This window comes from Gopherus evgoodei, chromosome 5 (genome assembly GCF_007399415.2).
Source record: "Gopherus evgoodei ecotype Sinaloan lineage chromosome 5, rGopEvg1_v1.p, whole genome shotgun sequence".
Taxonomy (NCBI): Eukaryota; Metazoa; Chordata; order Testudines; family Testudinidae; genus Gopherus; species Gopherus evgoodei.
Window position 1 is genome coordinate 100572130 of NC_044326.1, and position 23048 is coordinate 100595177.

The 23048-nt window shown below is 42.4% G+C and overlaps 1 protein-coding gene across 2 annotated transcripts in view; it reads right to left on the bottom strand.

Annotated features, from left to right (window-relative positions):
- Positions 1-20757, bottom strand: part of FAT4 (FAT atypical cadherin 4) — a 233962-nt gene extending 213205 nt beyond the window's left edge. For both annotated transcript variants that reach the window (XM_030564254.1, XM_030564255.1), the window contains exon 1: positions 15068-20757. In XM_030564254.1, coding sequence (XP_030420114.1) covers positions 15068-20347 — 5280 coding nt within the window. In that variant the 5' untranslated portion in view covers positions 20348-20757. The remainder of the gene's footprint in view (positions 1-15067) is intronic.
- Between the last annotated feature and the right edge of the window lie 2291 nt (positions 20758-23048).

Genomic DNA, 23048 nt, shown 5'->3' on the forward strand with positions numbered 1-23048 from the left:
TTTGCTTTTATAAATGGAGAATGAAAGACATAATTTCCAGTCATTCTTTCCCAAGTCTGGGTTGATGGATATTGTTGCTCAATCATTTTATGGAACAACAAATATAGCCTGTTTGTAATTATTTATTTCTGCAAGTATTTTAAAGGTCATACATATCATTTTCAGATAGTGATGTATGGTTGTATTTTTAAATAATTACTTAATGCTAAAGAGACCTGGAACATGTCCTTCTCTTCTTTAGAAGCTTCCTTTTGTCCCTGTTCTCCAATGTTTCTGTAGTCTTCTGGGCTTAACAAGCTGAGCCAGGCATGGATACTGGCTCCTCAGCAGGCCAAGTTCACATTTTTATTGGCTGCATAAAGTAAACATATGAATAATAATAAATCTGAGCATTGTAGGGGAAAAGCTTTCATACAAATGAAAGCCTTGCCCACTATGCTCCACAATACCAATCTTGGACTTGTTCTTCTTTTCCCTTAATCTCACTACAACCACACTGCCTACAAAAGGAACAAGATCGTAATAGTAACCTAGAGCTGAAATAAACCTTGTGCAGGGCCATAAGAACAAGAAAGGGAGAGCACCTATCAGATCAAGTACAAGCTGTGTAAAGATCAAAAACCCAAGGCCTGACTGTATCATCTGACAGGCAAACCCATATGAAGGAAACAGAGAGGTCTGAGTGGGTCTTAAGCAGTACTTCAGTCCTCTGCATGGGTGTGAATTTCACCACTGAGTCTTTTTCTGAAAGAATAGGTGGAGTACAGAGGATGCTAGTGGTACAGCGATATATCATCTTTTTTTTTTTACATTAGGTTCCCATAATTCATTACTAACCTATGTCATGCCCATCCCCTGACCACTCTTGTTACCCTGGTTTATGCCTGAGTAGACAACTCCATTCTGAGGACAACTGTAGCAGGTAGCAGGCCATAGCTTCTTATGGGATGGGGAAGACCCTTCTCAAGAGGCCACAGGCTCAGACACAGCCGTCAGCACATCAACAGTAGCGGTGGTGCCATGATGGGTCTCGTCACTCCATAGCCTAGACCTAGAGCTCAGTGTTGTGCCTCCCCACCACGGGCAGCTATGTGGGAAAAAGTCCCACCACCTCCCATAGAGATTAGGTGGGCCAGGGTCTGACTCTAGCGCAACATCTTCACTGACCTAACTGGGAGCCACACCCTGTGATATCAAGATTGCCCTGCTCATTTGTAGATTAAATCAAATGGCTACTGGAAGGGAGTCTTATAGAGACTTCTCAAGGCTCAACCCTACACAGTTAAATATGAGCTACTCCAGATCAAAGCCAGAGAACTCAGAACCTTGGAGGACTGCACACTTACGCGAGTCTAGGGGTGTTCTCTCTGAATGGACGTTTCGTGGACTGGACAGGAGCAAAACGTCACTTTGACACAAGAAGGAAGTTTAGTATTTTAATCTTAGCAAATGAATAATTATTTAAAATATATAGCAGTGTAAATCAAGAGGTGGATGTGTAATGATTTTACAGAGATTGATTATTGTTTTTAAACTGAAAACAGGTTACATAAAAAATAACCAAGGTTTTAAATAATAATACAAAAATAGAAAAAAGACAAGAGTTAAAAGAAAGTAGAAAGTAAACTAAATGGCTACACAGAAGGGCAGTTTGAAGATAGCATTCAAATATTAAAATTTTTATTATTAAAATATCCATTAAAATAAACGGAACTCACAAAATGCGTTCTTAACACCCTCTCAAATAATTTGGATCCAAGCCTGAAAACACTATGGCATGTATGTAAAATTATTCATGTATATATATATATATATATATATGTTTGCAGGTCTATTGACTGTAAGGTCTTCCGGATAGAGACAAAGGCCCCAACCCTGAAAGTGGATCCAAGTGAGCAGACCCTTACCCCTGTGAGTCAAAGGGGCTGTGCATAATCACAAGTGTCCACCCATTTGGATCACATTGCAAGTTTGGAGCCCATGACTTCCTGTATATTTGAACATAGCTTATCTCATTTCAGCAACTACCTCTGCAATAATAAATAAATAATAATAATAAATAAAGATTTAAAATAACAGTGGCATTGCAGGTATACCTATAATATGGCGATAAAAGGAAGAAAAAGAAAACCCCTATTTTTATTTCTATAATTCAGTTTTAACAACTTGGCTTAGCCAAAAATGCAATTCAAAATCCTTTGTTTTCACGTTATATTCAGAGGATCATTTCAATCTTTCATAAGAGGTCAACTTGTGAACTACTACTAGATGGTGCAAAATTCTCTCTGTGACAACCCAGAAAGTGAAGAACTATGAGTTGATTAAACCCTGATGGTCTTTTCACGTTAAATAATTGTGAAGAATCAAAAGAGAGAGGAGAAAGTTATTATGAGCACTTTTTCTACAACACATACTTTTAAAATTGATTTACGATGGTAATAACTCCCCCTGGGAAAAACACATGTAACTCTGGATAGCCCACCTGGGACCATAACTGACTCTCAGCAGGACCAGCCTCTTTTGGCTGAATTGAAAGACAGAGCACTAGTTTTTCCTGGATTTATTGCTGAAGTATAACAGTCATTAAACTTCTTCAAAAAGTAAATTCTGGAAAAGTTACTTTTCTTGCTGCATGCTGACAACAGAATATAATATATAGTATCTCTGCTGAGCGACAGAAATATTTTTTATCCATAAAGATTTACACCAGTATATTTCACTATAGGTTGAAAAAATAATAATTTTGGCAATTTATAGTTATATCAGATATATATTCCATGTCTATTAACATGGACTTATTCTGTGTATATATTGTATTCCAATGGATTGTTTAATTTTACACTTGTCATTAAAAATGACAACTTTCCAATGTAAAGTTAAGAACTAAATCATACATTCTCCACTCTTTTCTTCACATCTGTGTAAAGAATTTCCACTCATTCAACCAATTTAACAAGGCAAAATATTGGGCTCTTCTCCCTTCCACTAACACCCCAAACCATCATAATACAGGCGATTCTAACACATAGCCCAACCCAAGCACCACAGAAACGATCCAAAGATCACCACACCTTATATGGAGAAAAGGTTTGTGATTACAGAATCCCGAGTGGGCAAAACATATACATTTCACAGACCATCTGAGACAAAACCTGATATGGGAGGGAGGAGCAGACCACTTGCATTGCTTCAACTAGTATTTATATTAGCAGCTATGAAGTGATTGTGCAGGCAGCACAATCAGCTGGTGGTGAGGATACAATATTTTTCTTATGTAGCATAGATATAATAAGTGGGCTTTGCTCAACAGCTTAGGGTTTGACCCTTAGAGCTTGGCCATTAGTACCCTTCTATTGACCACAGGCATACAAGATAACTGGATGCACACAATGTCTATTCTCCTATTAAATAAAAATGCTATAGCTAAACACACAAAGACACACGCACTCTGTGTCTCTCTCACACACAGTGCTGAGCAGAAAAGCAATAACAAACACCTTTATCAGTTACAGCCATCTGTGTTCCTTTAGTTTGATCCAAGCACTTTGGCAGGAATGTGTAGTTTTCTCCTACCCAATATGATCTTGCCCAGCAAAGAAAATGTTCACTCCCACTTCCTCCTTTCTACATCAGTACAAGGGTCAAGCAGTGTTCTAAATCTGTCAGTGGCTAGACTTAAAAAAAATAAGACATCACTGCCTATGTTTAATTAACTATAATCTCAGTAGGATCATTTAACTTTTATTTGAATAATTACAACCATTTGGTAACATTATGTAAGGAAATAAAAATATGATAAAAATGGGATTTTCAGTTTAATGCATACAAAGCAGTTAGTATTCAAGCCTTTACTGAAAATCTAAGTACCTGCATATAATATTCAAGCCTTGTTTCTTCTTCTTGAGTGTTGAAAGCCACTCTGTGCACCTCAGCTACTAGATAGAAAAAAAGAAGGCTGATGCGCAAACCAGTGTAATAAATTCTTTTACAGGTCAACACAGTTATAAATTAATCCTTGTGTAATTTAAAGCTCTTTGACGCTACCTTATAGGGTGAAAAATCCAGGTTGTCTTTAATTTGTGTATTGAACTCCAAAAGTTCCAGAACTTCTCCCAGTGAAATCAGTGACACAGCTCCCACTGACTTCACCAAGATGAGAAGAGTTGGCCTCAAAAATCAGTAAATTCCTATTCACAAATAAAAGTAGATATTTAAACAATAAACAAACCACAGCATTAGCCTTCTGCTTGCATACATACTTCAAATGACAAATGTTTCCTTGTGTTTCTATACTACAAATCTTTTTAATCCAGCAAAACTTCATGTTGTCAGAAATTGAGAGGGGGGAAAAACCCGCCAGGGTATATAAAATATAATTTGGTAACAAAAACCCATGGAAAATATCAGGTATTTTAGGTAGACTCTATACAGATGTATAGATATAAAGGCACTTGTATTGATCTTTCCTAAAATATTCCAAGAAAATCCCATTAATTTATGAAGAATAGCTTCAAAGAAGTTGACATTTAAAAGCCTAATCCAGATTGCTTTCTTTTGCTGTTCCCAAATCACAGTCCGCTCCTGACGCAGCATAACTGCACACTGCCCCGTATGCAGGACTTGTGGCAAAACCACAAGTTAGCTCTACAGTCTAATTTCTCTCTCTCTGCCTTGTGATATGAATTCAGTATTTTCTGTCGCCATGAGTTATCAAATATCAAAGCTGCTTTTAAACACAAATTACTATTGGAATACAACAGAAAAACTGTCCTAATTAAAAATTCACTTCACAAAAACATTAAATGCAATGGCCCTTAATGTAAGAACATAAGAATGGACCACTGGTCTGACCCAGTATGCCTATCGAGCCCAGAATCATGTCTTCCAACAGTGGTCAATGCCAGGTGCTTCAAAGGGAATGAACAGAGCAGGGAAATTATCAGGTCATCCATCCCCTGTCATCCAGCCCCAGCAGCTGACAGTCAGAGGCTTAGGGACTCCCAAAGTGTGGGGTTGCATCTTTGAGCATTAGGGCTGGGGTGAAGGGTTTGGCCAGAAGCTAGAACGAGGGAGGGGGCTCAGGGTTGGGGCAGGAGGTTTGGGTGTAGGGCACTTACCTGGTCAGCTCCCATTTGCTGCGAGGGGTGCAGGTGGGAATGCGGGGGGGTGTGTGCAGAAACTCTCGTTTGATGTTCAGGGTGGGGATGTGGGGGCTGCAAGAGTCAGGATGTGGGGGGTGCAAGAGTCAGGGCAGAAGGCTGGGGGCATGTGAGGGTGGTGCAGGTGTCAGGGCAGGGGTGTCAGGGCTGGGGATGTGTGGGGGTGCCAGAGTCAGGGCTCGGGGCCTGGGGTGTGAAGGAGTCATGCAGAGGGCTGGGTGTGTATGAGGGAGGTACAGGGCTCAGGACAGGGGTCTGGTGGGTGTGCAGGGCTGCGGGGCACAGGACAGAGGGCTGGGGGGGGGTCAGGGCAGGGGGCTGGAGGGAATATGCCCCTATTCCACTCCTCCCTTCCCAAAGGCCCTGCCTCTGCTTCTTCTCTGCCTCCAGTGGGAGCAGCAAGCATGCTGACTCTACTCCTTCTCGACCCCCTTCCTCACAAGGGCCATCAGCTGATCGGCCAGCAGGGAGTCAGGGACGGAGAGCACACTATGGGAAGAGGCAGGGGAGTTGGCAGGACCAAGCTTCTGCCTGCTGCCCCTTGCCACCATGGAGGGGGGGATGGCGGAGAAGAGCCTTCAGGACTACTTCCTAAACATTGAAACTTTTGATTTTGCTGAATGCTTTTACCAGATGTCATCAGAATGCCTTTATGTCTACATATCTGGATAACGTCTAGATTGCTGTGTTAAACATATTGCAACCCATATATAAAATATTGGCATGGTAATTCATGGTTGCCATATTATATCCATGAACTGAGATTTAACTCATGAAAACTGCATTCATGTGCATGTAGTCTGCACAACAATTTTTACATAGATATTAAACACTAAAGCTCTATTTTTTTTCTTTTTGCATAGTTGGCAGTACAGAAGTTAGTGCTTCCTTGAAAACCTCCTTTGGAATTCTTTTGCATTATTGTTGTTAATACATGTATTTTTAGAGCATAACTATGGTTTTTAGTTTTTTCAATTGTTACTATTTGTCCTTTTGGTATTTGCTACAGCGGGAAATAAATAAAAATTGATCACTATAAAAAAACAATACATACGTGACAGTCTCAGACTCAAATGGTCTAATTAAGGCAATATTTATTATGAATTCTGAGAAAAAACAGACTAAAATAAACACTGCCTCTCACAGATCTTGTTTTATTCTTGGCAAAAGTAAGGCTGTAATTTTACTGAAATCAATCATAAGATGTACCACAGCAATCCAGCATCATGTTTGCCAACTATAAGACTAAATATATTAGTTTTGTTTTCCTTTTATTTTCTCTCCATCCTTTATACATTTCATTTCTATACCCGAGGCTTAGGGCTTGTCTTCAGACAGTTTTTGCATGGATATAATTAAATTGGAAAAACCAATTTAGTTACAAGCAATGCAAACCTCTAGTCTAAACACATTGGAAACAAGCTATATCAGCGTAACTACGTTCACACTAGGGGGTTGCACTGATTTAACTAAAATGTTGTTTTTTTCTACAGATTTACTTATATCAGTGCAAAAACTGTGTAGACTGGCGCTTAAATTGTTGTTTCAAAATTTAATGCAAACTGTCCCAGGGAGGCATGACAACCTTCAACCTCTTAGAAACAATAGTGAGACTTTCTGGATTCTAATGCCCTCTGGATTCTCAATCAAAAGGGTATAGACAAAGGAGTCCTCTCCCTTTGGGTGTAGTCCAACAAATGCACAAGAAATGCCCAATGACAATGGAGAATGGTTTAGGGGGCCAGAGACACTTATATAAAAATTGGTAAGTACTGTATCTGTAATCAATGGATAACCACTGACTATTTCATGAAATGCTGAATCTAACATTCCAAGAACCCTTTTTAAAGAAACCCACGTTGCAATAGGTTAGGTGTAACATTTTACATGGCAAAGGTAGGGACTACTGAAGTCAATGGGATTTGAGAGTTTTTCAGAACTTTGTATGAGACACTCTGAATCTGGCAGGATTAGGCCAATTAAAACAATGGTCATATAGTTATGTGACATTATTCCTAAATTCATAATGCAACATTATCACTATGAAGAAATGAGAGAATATACTTTACATTCCCAAAATAATGCATTTTAACCTAGGATTTTTAAGCTAATAATAATGCCACATAACTATAACATTGTGAGAAGTTGCACAGCATACATTATACAGCACAAATAACAGAAAGCTGTCAAATTTTACTACGAAAAGGATTTAAATAAAAGACACAGGAGTTAAAAAGAATATTTCTGAATTTATAACTGGACACAAATTGGTTTGGAATAATTTGTGACATAGTTTAAGGCATGTTTATCTCCCACTTTACATCAAAAAAAGTACTTACTGGTAATTTAATTTCCGGGTCAGTGCAAGCTACAGTAATATATGAAACAATCAACAACTATCCCATTAGAATCCAGAATATCAAAACCAAAGGCAATTTGGCTTTAGCTTTAGAACCTTGACAAGGGGGTCACATTTACTCTGTTTACTCAGTATGTCATAAGTGATTTCCTTTTCCAGGCTACAATTAGTATGCTATGGATCACTAAAGAATAAAAATCTATAAATAGTATGAATACAAGGAATACTCCATTGTTCTTACAAAAATAAATATGATTTATGCCACAAAATATTCATCTAAAAATCTCTGTTTTAGATTCTCTAACTTGCCTTAATGTAAAACTCTCCAGTGCTGCATATTAAACACTTTGTTGCAAAAGTAGCTTCTTAAATACATTACCACACCAACCCACAACTTCCCATTTCTCAGGCAAGAGGATATTAAATGTGTAACAATCTAGGCAACAGCACTGAAGTCAGAAATTCAGTCTGAAGTTAGAGTATGACGTTTATAATAATAGTTAGCACTTACATCGTACTTTACATATTCAAATCACTGTACACATCATAATAGTTCGGTTATATAGTTATGGTTTTAGCCAGCTCCCACTGAAGTCAAGAGGAGTTTTGTTATTGTTTTCAGTAGGAGCAGGTTCCAGTTTATAGTGTCCAGATTTTTCACTCTTCTCCAGATCTGCACTATTTCAACACCACTGTGTCCTCTAAACTTTGACTGGGGCTGGACAAAGTGTTTTCTTCTTGTAAGTAGATTTTTATTTGAATATGGCAGGAACAAAGAAATCTCTGAACCTGGATTTAGGGGAGACAGTGTTACCTAGTGGGTTGAGCACTGGACCACAATTCAGAGACCTTTTACTACTATCAGCTTTGACACTAGCCTGCTGGCTAATCTTGGGCAATTCCCTTCATTGCTCTGTCCCTCAGTTTCCCAATCTATGAAATTGGGAAAGTGATACAGACCTCGTTTGTAAATGTACCTTCAGATCTACTGATGAAAAAAAGCACTATATGCACTAATTATTATTACAACTTTCTCTCAATGCTTTCCTCTTCACCTAAGCCAATGCTAAACTTCATAATTTAAAAAATAATGAAACACTTTTTTCCCTTGGAACAATTTTAGAGATTCTTTTTATTTATTTTAATTAACAGAAATAAGATTCCATTTACCACCTCCTAATTCAGTACCCACCAACCTACATTTTCAGGACAACAAGAGGGCACTCTCTAAGCCATGACATACTTCAGCCCAGATCCCCTCCAGAAGAGAAATCACCCAATTCGACTGCTGGTTCAGACAGAGGGTCAAGCCACCAGAAGTGGACTAAGGAACCCACTGCTTCTTCCCAGGAAGTTATGCATTTAAAGGTTAAATTTCCAAACCAGAGATCTTGCCTGGCTCTGGCGGGTCGGCCAGCCTGAGCCTGACAGGGAGCCAGAATTTACCAATGTACCATTGCTAAAGACCCACATTAATATGTGAGCAGCCCGCCCCCATCAGCTCCCCCCACTCCAACCTGCAGCACCTCCTGCCCACCAGCAGCCCCACCAATCAGTGCCTCCCGCTCCCTCCTCATGCCTCCCGCCCGCCACGATCAGCTGTTATGCAGTGTGCGGGAGGCTCTGGTGGGAAGCGGGTTAGAGCGAGGGCATGGCAGGCTCAGGGGAAGGGGTGGAGTGGGGACAGAGCAAGGGGTTGAGCACTCCCCCAGCACATTGGAAAGTTAGCATCTATAGCTCCAGCCCCGGAGTCAGTGCATATGCAAGGAGCTGCATATTAACTATGAAGAGATGCATGCAGCTCCGAAGCCATAGGTTGGCCATCCCTGCTTTAAAAGGAACCTGCAACCTTCTTTGTTTATTACCAAGATAAAAATATTCAGCTGGGTTTTGCTCTTATCTTTGTATTAACTGTTTCCTGGATACCCAAAGACTGAGGGTGACCAGTGGTCCCAAGCATAATACTACACCAGTTATAACACAACATACATTTGTAACCCACTTACGGAATGGGAAGAGGAGGAGGTTTTTTTTTTAAAATGTGAAATCTAGTGCGTTTTGGAGCCATTTCATAGTATTAATTATGCATATTATACTTATTAAAAATTTAGTCATTGGGTTAAGAAGTTCAAACATCTGTTGACAGAGATTAATAAGAAATGTATAGAGGGAACTGGGAGGCAATGAGCTAAAAGATCAATTTCTGCAAAATGTAATCTTAAGAGGAACATGAGAGATGTATACAAAATAACAAATGGTAAAGAAAAGACCAAATTAAGGAGCTTGTTTTATGCTTTCTCATAACACAAGAATAGTGGGACCTAAATAAATTATAAGAGAACAAATTTGTAACTGATAAAAGGAAAGAGGTAGTTTTTAAACAACTTATCAGTAGTCTGTGGAGCTCATTGACAGTGTGTATTATTTTGTCAAAGAGTTATCGGGATTTTTAAAAGGATCAAACATTCAATTGGATAATAATATCCAAAATTACACTAGCTGAGTTAAACATTTAGTATTGCTAACTCTCGGTATTTGATCACAAACCTCGCAATAATTAGTGCTTCCCATAAAGCCTTAGTTCACAAAGTTCTGTGGGTACATGAGAATTTCAGGTTTCGTTTTTAAAAAACAGTAAGTTTCTAATCATCATAGTAGGGGAGAAAAGAAAGACAACGAGAACCCTAAAGGCTCAAAAACCAGACAACAAATAAAAGGATCACCACATATATTATTTTTTTTTAATTGCATGATTTTTAAACTAATCTCATGATTTTGGGGCTTGACGAACTATTTTGGATTAGCATTACTTAATGTGTACATGCAATATAAATCCCATTTCTTCAAGACATAAACTGACTGACGTTTAGAAGAAACTCTGCATAAACATGTTATTGCATCATTGTAAACTACGCCGGTTTGATACACTCCTTGGAAATATCGGGTATGCACCACTGTCAGATATGTAGTTCATGGACCAAAGATCTAATCCAGTATGAAAGTTCCTATGGGGATGAATGTGAAGGATGGAAAATGATTTTCCCTCTGATTCACCCGATCCAATGTTGGTAATTCAAATTTATCAGACACATACAAAAAGGCATAAGTAGAGTCCAGGGACAGAATCCTGGTACAAATTCAAGCATCATGCCACTTCCCAACAGATGGAGATTTACAGGTTAGGTTTCTGATGGAGGGACTGCCCCTGGACTTCACTGGTCTTTCTCTCTCTCTCCCCATCTCTCACTCACACACGCTATTCTTTCATATAGGCAACTTGATAGAAAGTGTCTGGTAAACATTTCCAAGCCTGAAAATATTCCCTGACACCATACTAGCCATCTATCATATACCTCTATGCCTCTTCAAGCGTCACTTGGAAAAGCATTAAATAACCCATTTTTATTTCTCATGTTCTATTACTGTCCTCTTCATCATTCTGAGCTAACAAATGTAACACTGACTGCTCTCTGAATCACTTATGTGCTACACAGCATTTAAGATGATGTTTGGCCACAGTGCTGCTGTAAGCATGCCAGGCTGTACGGAAGAACCAAGTAGACATTCTTCTGGTCTATTTATTCTACTAGAACTAACATCTTTTTCTTAACTGGTTAAGAAGTAAGATCTGCACATCCCTTGTAACAGAGCTTAGAAAAAATGCAAAATAATATTACTCTCTCATTAACTAAGCACAGCTTTAAAAAACAGAGTACTTGACCTACTAGCCTCTAATTATAGTAATAACTTTATAGATGTCTCTGGTTGGACACTAAGAAAAAGTAAAATTGTATCTATAGCAATATCTACCAAAGAGGATCTTTTAAATCCTCATTTTACCAAACATATACTAATAAAATGAGGTAGGTGAAAACATTACAAATAAGAATGTTTAAATATTGCATGTGGCAGGGTTGTATGTATATGTACACAATATAATTCAATAAAGATAAGTGCAAAGTACTTCATTTAGGAAGGAAAAAATCAAATGCACAGCTGTCTAGGTGGCGAATAACTGTCTAGGTGGTAAGTATTTCTGAAAAAGATCTAGGCATTATAGTGGATCACAAACTGAATAGGATTCACCTATGTGATACACTTTAAAAAAAGGCTAATATTCTGGGCTGCATTAACAGAGGTGTTGTACGCAAGACACAGAAGGTAATTGTCCCACTCTGCTCAGCACTGGAGAGGGCTCAGCTAGAGTACTGTGTCCATTCAGGGTGCTACACTCTGGGAAAATGTGGACAAATTGAAGGAAGTCAAGAGAAGAGCACTAAAATTGATTAAAGGTTTAGAAAGTCTGACCTATGCAGAAAGGTAAAAAACTGGACATGTTTAATCTTGAGAAAAGACTGAGGGACCTGATAATGGTCATCCAATATGTTAAGGGCTATTATGAAGAGGACAAGGGACACTTGTCCATCATTTCACTGAAGATAGGCCAGGAAGTAATGGGCTTAATCTGCAACAAGAAGATTTAGGTTACATATTAGGAAAACATTTCTAACTATAAGGGTAGCTTCCAAGGGAGCCTGTGGAATCCCCATCACTGGAAGTTTTTAAGAACAGGTTGAACAAACACCTGACACGGACAGTCTAGGTTTATTTGGTCCTGTCTAAGTGCAGGAGACTGAACCTGATAACCTTTCAAGGTCCCTTCCAGACCTACATTTCTATGATTTTGCATTCCTATTCCCTAATATAAGTTTTGGTAAAATTACTATTAAAATCACCAAATTAAAAAAATTAGAATTCAAACCAAAAAGTTAAAGGTTATAACTTGGACTTGATGCAAGAAGGCATGTATAAAAATTAGCACTTTTCAGGTTGGAATTTTAAGGATTACTGGTAGCATCTATTTGTAGTTGTGCAATGGCATTTTCTTAAAAAAGGAAGAGTGGCCAGCAAATTCTGAAATTTAAATCTGTAAATTTAGGAGTCAGTCGTTCAAACTACTGCGTTAGCAAAACAAAATATCAGTCAAAGAATAAGGACACTGATTGCATTGTGCTTATTCAGCACCCTCTGACAACAGGCTTGCCCTTAAAACATCAATTTCAGTGGTTCTTGTTCAAACATGGGGTAAGCAAAGTCTTTTCAATGAAAGATAAATCAGTAAATACCATAACCAGGGTAAGAACAGAGACTGCAACTGATTAAGATTTTTTTTGAAGTTGATAACTGATAATTTATAATGTATTTCTAAGGAAGCACAGTGAACTAATTATGTTTGTTTTGGGGGGAGAAAGCATTTTAGAAGTTATAAAGATGCAACCAATAATAATATGAAATCTTAGCTCTCAACCACTGCTTTCAATATTCTTGCACAGAAACACATTTGCTTTTCATTTTAGGAGTGGCTTGTGTTCAACAATTTAAAGTTGGTTTAAGATTTCAGTGCTTGCTTTCTTCATGCTCACCATATGCTCTTATTAAGCATTTTTACAAAGTGTGAACCTATTGCAACCACAGGGTCCTGCAAGCCCTTACTCACCCGAGCATTCCCTGCTTATGCAAGTAGTCTCAAGATTGAAAAAGTTTTATTTGAAATAAGTGTTTGCAGGAGTGGGCCCAAATTCCCCACTGAGGAAAACTGTTAACTCTTAATACAACAAATCACCATGGAAAATTTTAAACACATACTTATTCCTCTTGTGCTTTTTTTGCCTTCTTTATATTAATGTTCATAATTTACTCGCATAGTCTGCAAAGAACAATAATAGGAATCTTGTAATATCAGTAATATACATAATTTAAATCAGGGGTTCTCAAACTGGGGGTCAGGACCTCTCAGGGTGTCACGAGGTTATTCCATGGGGGGGTCGCAAGCTGTCATCCTCCACCCCAAACCCCGCTTTGCATCCAGCATTTATAATGATGTTAAATATATTTTTAAAAAGTGTTTTTAATGTATAATGGGGGTTGCACTCAGAAGCTTGTTATGTGAAAGGGGTTGCCAGCACAAAAGTTTGAGAACCACTGATTAAAATCAATATCCTGCATTTCTAAAATAGCTATAGTGCTCAAATTCATTATTGCTCTTCCTAACGTATTATAAAACATTGTACAGTGTAGGCAAACAACAAAATAAGATGCCTTATACATATTGACAAATTTCTTTTGACTTTAAAACTCTTAATTTCTGGCCCAAAATAAACAATTACCTATATAGGAGCCCAATCCTGCACTCTTTGAAGTATCATACCAAACATCGAAGTAAAACAAAAAGCAATAATAAGTGAAACAAAAAACTGCATGTGTTAAATAACACAATACCAGATACTACATTCAGCATAGCTCTTGAAAAAAGCATAATATTCTTGGTGATTTAGAAACAGTAAAATGTACTTCTATAGGGGAGACTGGATTGGGACAACTCCTGGACGTGAAAGGCTGAACAGCACTGAGGTAATGTGCTTAGCTACGGGGAAATGGCTGAACCACTCTGCACTTCCGGCATCACCTGCTGGTCGACCTACAAAACAGTGCTGGTTTCAAACTTCCAATGAATGAAAATTACATGACTTTAGCTTGCGTGGGGGGGGGGGGGGGCGGGGAGGCCTATAGCATAAGTAAAAATAAAAGCAAGCCCCACATTTAAGTCTCTATCTAAAAGATAACATCGCAGTATATGCTTCCAGCTGTGTGATAGAGTCTACAGTCAAATACAGCTCTTAGGAAAATGGCAATTAAAATATTCTTGTTTCATAGGCCCTAGGAAATTACTTATTTCCCCATGCTTTAATATTCAAGCTAATCATGGAGAGAACTTTTTAACACTCTCCAGTGAATCATTTAAAGTGGCATTCTGATAAAATGTCATATTTTCATACTTCATAGCAACCTGAGGGTATCAGCAAGATTTTTTTCACAATTTTTACTACAGTCAGCACCAGAGGAACAACAGTAACTTTGAGATATAATGGTAGGAGATCCATTTAAGGGAATGAACTGGACACGAGGCAGTGTGGATCAATTTTGTCCAGTCCAGTCCAGGACTATGTCTGAGCTATTCAGACAGCAATCACCTACTGTCCAATTCTCAGACCAATATTGATGTGATCCTTCTAGAGAAAGCAACTCGGCCAGAAGTGAAAAGGCTTACCCCCCCCCCAAAAAAAGGGGGGGGTGATGGCGGATTATGGCTAGAATGACGATGTAGAAAAGACCCAGAAAAGCCTTTTGCTTAAGACAGAGATATTTAGCATCCAAAAGTTAATTGGCCAGTACCCTTGACTAAGAAGGCAGAACAGCAGCACTGTACCCATAACTATCAAAAATACCAGGGGAAAAAAACTACTGACACTGAAGAAATATTAATAATGCTGTTCTATGCATGGACGTCCTCAGCTTCACAGAAAGTAGTTTGTTGCAGGTTTAAAGCTTATGTTTCTCTAATGAACCAACAGATGTCAAGACTGATATTGAAGTTTTCACTTACTTTGATCACCAACATCTGTAAAATCAAAATGGTCAGCTGATACAACAAAAAGCAATTTATTTAGAATATAAAAAGTGCAAATATTCACTGAATAAAATATTTTACCTCTGCTCGCTGTGTTCGAGGCAAAAAAGCTGATTTTTCAATGGCATAAACGTCCAACAGGTACAAACGTACTCCTTGCTCCCTGTCCAAAATGGCAGCAGTCTGGATTACACCAGTATGGCGACCAATGGTAAAGAGACGTCCAAAACTTTTGTCTTCACAACGCACTGAAACTATGTAATACTCCACCAGGCCTTCAGAACCCCTTGGACTAGCTGCTTCTATGGATATTACATTAGTCCCAATTGGCTCTCCTTCTTTTAAAATAGTTATATATTTTGGCTGAGTAAACACTGGTCCATCAAGCCCTTGCAGAATGACAGTCATTTCAGTGGTTGATTTCCTCCTTTCAGGGCCATGATCTGTGGCTGAAACTATGAGGTTGTATATGAGCTGAGAAGGCACCAAAGCTGCCGCCACTCTTAGATCTCCACTGTAACGATCCACAATAAAGGTTTCTGTGTCCCCATTGATTATTTCATACTCAACTTCCCCATTTGCTCCTTCATCAGGATCAGCAGCAACAATTGTAGTTAGGACTGAACCAATCACAACCGATGGGTCTGCAGCAAGAGCGTTTTGTGATATAAATGTAGGAACATTATCATTTTGATCTGTTACTAAAATGGTTACATTCTTCAATGCAAATCGTCTGGATTCTACAGGGACAGCTTGATCAGTGGCTTTCACTGTTAATTCAAAGAGATTAGCAAATTCACGATCTATTTCGGCATTAGTAAATATTGTCCCTCTGACTTCATCTATACTAAAATGGTTGCCTCTTGGCATCTGTTGAATGATTGCATATGTCAGCTGCCCATTAATATCTGCATCCGGATCACGAGCAGTCACAGAAATCACAGAACTACCAACAGGAATGTTCTCAACAATAGATTTAAAAACATCCCCAGGAGGAAAATTAGGAGGGTTGTCATTAAAATCCCTAACATGTATTACCACTGACATTGTAGATGACCGAGGTGGCCTTCCTTGGTCTTTTGCTGTTATGTTTAGTTTATACAAAGATTGTGTTTCAAAGTCTAATTTTTTTGCAAGAAAAATACTGCCAGTGTTGGGACTGATGCTAAAGGTTCCATGATTATTTGTCCCTGTAATACTGTAATGAAGGTCAGCATTGTCACCTGAATCAGAATCAGTGGCAGTGACAGAAGATACAAGTTCACCTAGTCTCATATTTTCTAAAACATCTACAAGCAAAGCAGATTTAGGGAAGGAAGGACTGTTGTCATTTTCATCCAGTACCTCAATGCTTAATGTACAAGTTGAGCTTAGGGAAACTGTTCCAGAATCTACTGCTTGGATAATAAGTGAGTAAGATGCAGTAGCTTCATGGTCCAGTTTACCTATTAATGTTACTTGACCAGTGCCACTGTCAATTGTAAACTGGTTTTCTTCATTTCCTTTAATTACAGAATAGTGAATCAATCCATTACTACCTTCATCAACATCTGAGGCAGAAACTCTTAAAACCTGAGTTAAGTTTGCTGCTAATTCTGATATTGTAGCTTGATAGAGATCTTTTAAAAATTTGGGTGCATTATCATTGATATCCTTCATGTAAATCTGCACAGTTGCCTGATCCTTTAAAGGTTTTGGCAACCCTTGATCTATTGCTATTACTGTAAGACTAAATACTGCTGTTCCCCTTTGCCTCATAAGAGTTTCCCTGTCAAACTGATGAGTGCTTGTTATTTCCCCAGTTATTGTGTTCAATTCAAAATCTGGCTGCATATTTTCAAATGAATATCTGACTTCACCATTTTGTCCAAAGTCTTTATCTACAGCACTTATTTTACCTACAGATGATCCACCATTCTGTTCCTCTTCAAAATAAAACACATAATTGGTACTGTTAAACAATGGTCTATTATCATTTACATCCTCTAAAATTATTGTAACATTCACAGTAGCACTAAGTGGTTCCACTGCTCTATCAGAAGCAACAACCAGGAGAATATATCTTTCTTGAAGTTCACGGTCCAATTCACTCTTTATATACAGCTGGCCATCTGGGAAAATGCCAAAGGCATCCCCGGAATTTCCTTCAATTATACTATAAGCTATTTCTCCGTTTGCTCCTGAATCTTTGTCAGAAGCCTGCACTTTAAAGAATCTGGAATTCACAGGCTCGGACTCTGAAATAGTGACTTCATAGGAAAGTTGATCAAATATTGGTGGGTTATCATTTACATCGTGGACGGATACAGTTAGAATGAAACTAGAAGAACGTTGTGGAACTCCCATATCCGAGGCCAAAATTTCCACCTGGTAAGATCCAGCATTTATGTCAAGTGTCCCTATTAAACTTATGGCACCATTTTGTTCATTGATCGTAAACAGGCCCTTAGGATTCTGCTTAAGGCTGTAAATGACCATGCCATTGACATCTTCATCAGGGTCAACAGCTTTGGCTTGGAATATGGTGTGCCCAGCTTTCCAGTTCTCAACCACATTAACACTTTCCACTGCATGAAGAAAATGAGGGGAATTGTCATTTAAATCTTTCACAGTTATATTGACCATGGTATCTCCAGTTATTGCCCCACCACTAGCCACCACTTTTAGCTGGTAAAATGCTTGCTCTTCCCGGTCAATGATACTGGCTGTGGTGATCTGGCCTGTCACTTTGTTGATGGCAAACATACCCCTTTGGTCACCTGTTGTAATAAGGTAAGTAATGTTCGTGTTGAGGTCCATTGTAGAAGCAAAAACGGTGCCAACATGATAGCCCAAGGCAACGTTTTCAAAGACAATAAAGCTGTATACACCTTGGTTGAAAACTGGGGGGTTGTCCTGGGTGTCCAAAACAGTGATAGTAACTATAGCCTGGTTTTGGGACTGGAGGTTGCCACCATCAATGGCCACTATTTGTAGCTGGTAGGCAGTCTTTTCCTCCCTATCCAGGGCTATTTTTGTGGTGATGACCCCTGTCTGGCCATGGATCTGAAACCTGGAGTTATCTCCAGCTGAGATACTGTATTTGATTGTCCCATTGGGCCCCAGGTCTGGGTCACTGGCAGAAATGGTAGTAACATAGCTGCCTGCAGGCTCATTTTCCTGGATGTGCGCAAAATACTGGACCGGGTAAAACACAGGGCTGTTATCATTCACATCCAGCAGGCTCACATTGACTCGGGTTACTGAGGAGAGAGGAGGAGAACCCAGATCGGTGGCCAGGACCTGCAGGGAGTAATGGTCCTGTTCTTCCCTATCCAACTGCGAGATGGTACTGAGCTTGCCTGACACAGGATCCAAGCGGAAGACCCGGTGAGTGGCCACCAAAGGGCCAACTGCTATCACTGATGGCTCAGCCTCCTGCAGGGAGAAGCGTACTGTCCCATTGTCCCCCAAATCCCCATCGGTGGCACTCAAGACCAGCAACTCAGTTCCTGAAGGGGAATTCTCAGCTAGGGACACCTGGTAGCCATCCGGCTGACTGAAGAGAGGTCTCTGGTCATTGACGTCCAGGATGGCCACCACCAGCTGGGCATAGGAAAACTTGGGCTGCACCCCTTGGTCACGGGCACTGATGTTCAGCACCACCTGTAAAGCTGTCTCTCGATCCAGCCCACTAGAGGACGCCATGCCAATACCCGGGACACTGGTTCCAGAGCCAGCAATGCCAGTGGTGGTGACCAGGCCGCTATGCTCACTGATGCAGAACCAGCCCAGCTCATTGCCAGAGACAATGCTGTATTTGAGGTTGGCATTGAGACCGGAGTCACGATCAGTGGCACTCAGACCCCTCACATAGCTGCCCGGTGGTACCTCCTCACTGATATTGACCTGATATACAGACTGTCCAAAGACAGGCGGGTGGTCATTGATGTCATTCACAAAAATCACCAGGCTGGCCACTGAAGAGCGGCTCACTGGGGCAGCAACTGCCCCTTCTGGAGGTACAGAGGAAGTGGGGGAGCCAGCTGGTGGTGGGGGGGCCCCATAGTTGTCAGCCACAGCCACAGTGAGGTTGTATGTAGGAATACGTTCCCGGTCCAGTGCCGCCGCTACTTTGATGAGACTGAGATTTGGCACTTTACTGCTCTGCACCTCAAAATGACGCTGCTCATTTCCTCCAAGGATTGACACTGAGATGTTTCCGTTGGCAGCAGGCGAGTCAGCATCACTCACAGTTAACAGTGCCACCACTGTGCCAGGTGCTGCATTCTCATCCACTGATGCAAAACGGGAGGTGGCTGGGAAGTAGCGGAATTTCACCCGTGGCTCATTGTCATTCACATCAAGGAGTTGGATCAGTGCCTCAGCTCGGCCACTCAGCGCCGGCACCCCCCGATCTGTGGCCTGCACTGTCAGTGAGTATTGCCGCCTTGTCTCATAGTCCAGAGGCTCACGGATACGGATCACTCCACTCTCCGGATCCACCTCAAATGGGATTCCCCCAGCCCCCTCCCCACTACCACCCTCTGTCCCCTCCAAACGGTAGTGGATGTCAGCATTGGTACCTTCATCAGCATCAGCTGCTGCCACCTGAAGGACACTGGCCCCAATTGGCGCATCCTCAGGCACCCGGGCCTGGTAGAGAACTTGGCTAAAGATGGGTGGGTTGTCATTGATGTCCTGCACAGTGACATTAACCTGCAGATATCCATGCCGCCGTGGCTCTCCCTTGTCCTCCACTTGCACCAGCAGCTGGTAGGCGGGTGTGGCCTCTCGGTCTAGTCCACCCCGAGATACCAGGTGCAGGAAGGCACCTTCCCCACTGGGATTGAGGGTGATGTTGAGCTGGAAGCGCCCTTCCTCATTGCCAGCCACAATGCGGTAGGAGCTGTGGTCCACACCATTGGTGCCACTGTCAGCATCAGTGGCTGTGTCTAGAATAAGCTGGCGGCCGCTACCTGTGTCCTCCTTGAAAGTCACCACAATGGAGGGGTCTGGGAAGACAGGTGCATTGTCATTCAGGTCTAGCACCAGGACACGCACCTCACTAGGATAGGTGGGCTGGCTGGAAAGCACCACCAGGTCCATCACGTCACTGGCCAGACTCTCTCGGTCGATGGTGGCACGGGTGTGCAGCGCTCCCGAGGTGGCATTGATGGAGAAAAGGGCATGGTGCTCACTTAAGCGGTAGGTGAAGCCTGGGCGGGTGACAATGGTGCCCACCCAGGTGCCCGGTGGCTGCTCCTCCAGCACCTGGAAGACCTGTCGGGGCTCAGCAGAGACATGGTGAGGCAGCAGCAGAAGCAAAGCAAAGGGGGATAGCCAAGACAGAGAGGAGCTGCCTGCTGGCAGGAGGCCCATGGTGCTCAGGCGTGGAAACCCAGCCACTTCCCAAAAAACAAGCCCACAATCAATGTAAGTCCAGCAAGCCAAGGCGTGGCGAGTCTCAAGAAGGCAAACAAACCCCCATCAGCAAAGGCATCCAGGTGGGGGAGAGGGAAGGTGTCAGCATATTCACAGCGCTGCCCGCATCTCCTCCCCTCCAGCGCACGGCTCGCCCAGGGCAAGGGGTGGCGGAGGGGTGTTGACCAGCCGCTGCTCCCCTCGGCTGCAGAGGGAGGGCTCTGCGGTGAGTTGGCCGGGGTCCGGCTGTGCAGGACGCAGCTCCTCTCCTCGCGGGACGGAGTAACGTTGTCAGCCCGAGGCAACTTCCCTGCAGTCACGCTGCAGAGCGGAGCCGGGCTCCTGGCCGCCCGCCGCCGCTGGAAAGAGCCCCGGCGAGCGAGTTGCCCCGCAGCACTCCGGGCACGCTCATTCAGCGGCTCGGCTCTGCCCCTCCTGCTCCTCCTGCCGCCGCCGCGGCTGGTCCGGGGCTGTCAGGGGGCGCGGGCAGCGAGCGCCGCCTCTCAGCATGGTCAGCTCGGCCGGGGCTTGGCTCAGTTGTACATCCCGGGCGCTTCAGCCCGCCCCCGCCGCGCCGCTCCGGGCTGGGCAGCCGGCAGCCGCAGAAGCCCCGCTCCCCTCACCATGCCAGGGACGGGGGGGGGCTGTGTGTCGGGGGGGCACCTACAGTCTCACAGCAAGAGCAAAGCTGTCCGCGCGCCCCTCTGCAGCTTTGCCCCTGTCCCACCAGGCTCCGGCTCACTTGTAATCCTCGGCGCGGGGCTGGCCCCCGGAGCGGCTGGGGGACAGCTCCCCGCTGGCACGGCTGGAGCGGCTGCCTGCCCCGCGCCCACGCAGCGCGCAGCCCAGAGCCACAAAGTTTGCTCCCTACTCATTGAGCTCTTCACTCCTTGCTTCCAGCCCCGGCTCCCCCCCCGCGATCTCCAATTGGCCTGTCACCGCCAGCCCCCTCCCTCTCGCCCTGCAATTGAGCCCCGGCGAGAAGAGTCCCCGCCTCTCCTCCCTAGATGGAGAGCTCAGCTTCCAGAGCCTGGCCGCCAGCCCCCCCCTTTGGGTGCCAATCACACCACCCCGGCTGGAGGCGGGGGTCCTCCCTCTGCAAGCGGCCGGCCGGCAGCACAGCAACAAGGAGAAGGGGGCGGTTGATTGGGTTTGCAGGGAGGAGCGTTAGGTTGCTATAATAATAAATGAGAAGGGGATTAGGTAAAGCGCGTCTGGGAATGCGGTGCGCAGATTTGCATTAACTCGTTCATCCCCTTTGGCAGTAGACAGGCTTCCCAGTGCTTCCATTAGTGCAAACTTTGCAGCAGGCTTTCTGTCAAGCTCCTCACTCACCCATCCCCCCAAAGAGAAAGCTGCTAATCGCATATGCTCTGTCACCCTCTTGCATGTGTTCCCTGCACGCAGGTCACTCCTTCCAGAGCCCTCAGCCTAACACATCCCAATGTGACAGTGTTGCAAACCCTGGGTCTGGATCCTGGCAGATGCAATCAGTATTTGCCCTCTACCCTGCAGATTTAGCCCACTAGTGAAGCAAGGAATGTGTTTAGACTTGGATGTTTGCAGTGCCATTGCAGCAGATGCACTAGGGTAACCAGACAGCAAGTGTGAAAAATTGTGACACTTTTTTTGAGGGGGAGGGAGGGTATAGTTCCCTATATAAGATAAAATCCATCCTAGGAAGCACGGACATTCAGATTTTATTTGTTGGTAGAAGAAGATAAACTTCTTCCCTATTCAACCAGTGTAATTGGCGGAGTTGGGGGCCAAACAAGCTCCAGATCTTAGATCCAAGTATCTCTGCAATACTCCTGTGCTGTGATGTGATACAATTAGGGGGGCTGGGCCAAAAATTAGTCAGGATACAGATGCCGGATCTGGGGGTTTTCAGCGCTGCCGTGCTGGAATGCATCAAGCTCTGAATTTTAGTGGTGCAATGAGAGTGGCTTCTTCTCTGTTGGGAGGCAGGTATCAAAAATGGTTGATCCAGTAGGATCCAAGTACTAGAGCTAAAGGTTTTATATGCTGATGCTGTGAGGGATGTGTTAGGGTCTGAGTTTCTTTTGATGCAGTAGAGTAGATAGGTTTGTTCTCCATTAAGCGATGAAATTTCGGGGAGTGAGGCCTAGAGCAGGATCCAACTTTTATCCTTTTCCTTGAACAACTATTTTTCCAGGTCATCGGAGAGAGGGAAACCCCCTATGAAAGTAAATGGAAGTTATGCTAAAACAAGGTCATTTACAAAGGCATGTCTATTCTTAAAAACAAAAATGATGTGGCCACAGGCCTGCATTTCTTTGTTTAAATGAAATCTTTAGAAAAGCAAGGAACAATCTGTGATCAAGTTGTTTTTTCCTCAAGAAAATGTTCAGCTATGCAGCAACAAACTTCTAAATAAATCAAGTGGATGTTTAGGATATTGTGAATTACACACAGTAGTGAAGATTTAAATGTCTGCATTTCCACCCCCTTGACCCTCAGCATGTTTGTACCTTCATATGCAGATGAGTCACCAAGCAATGACTGGAAACTCAACTACTGTACAGGTAAAGAGTGCCCTCTAGTGTTCTTTTATTAAAACAGATTTTAGTGCATTGTCTATTACATCAAATTTTATTGGAAGAGTGGAAGGTTCCTATTACAATGCTATTTCCGCTTT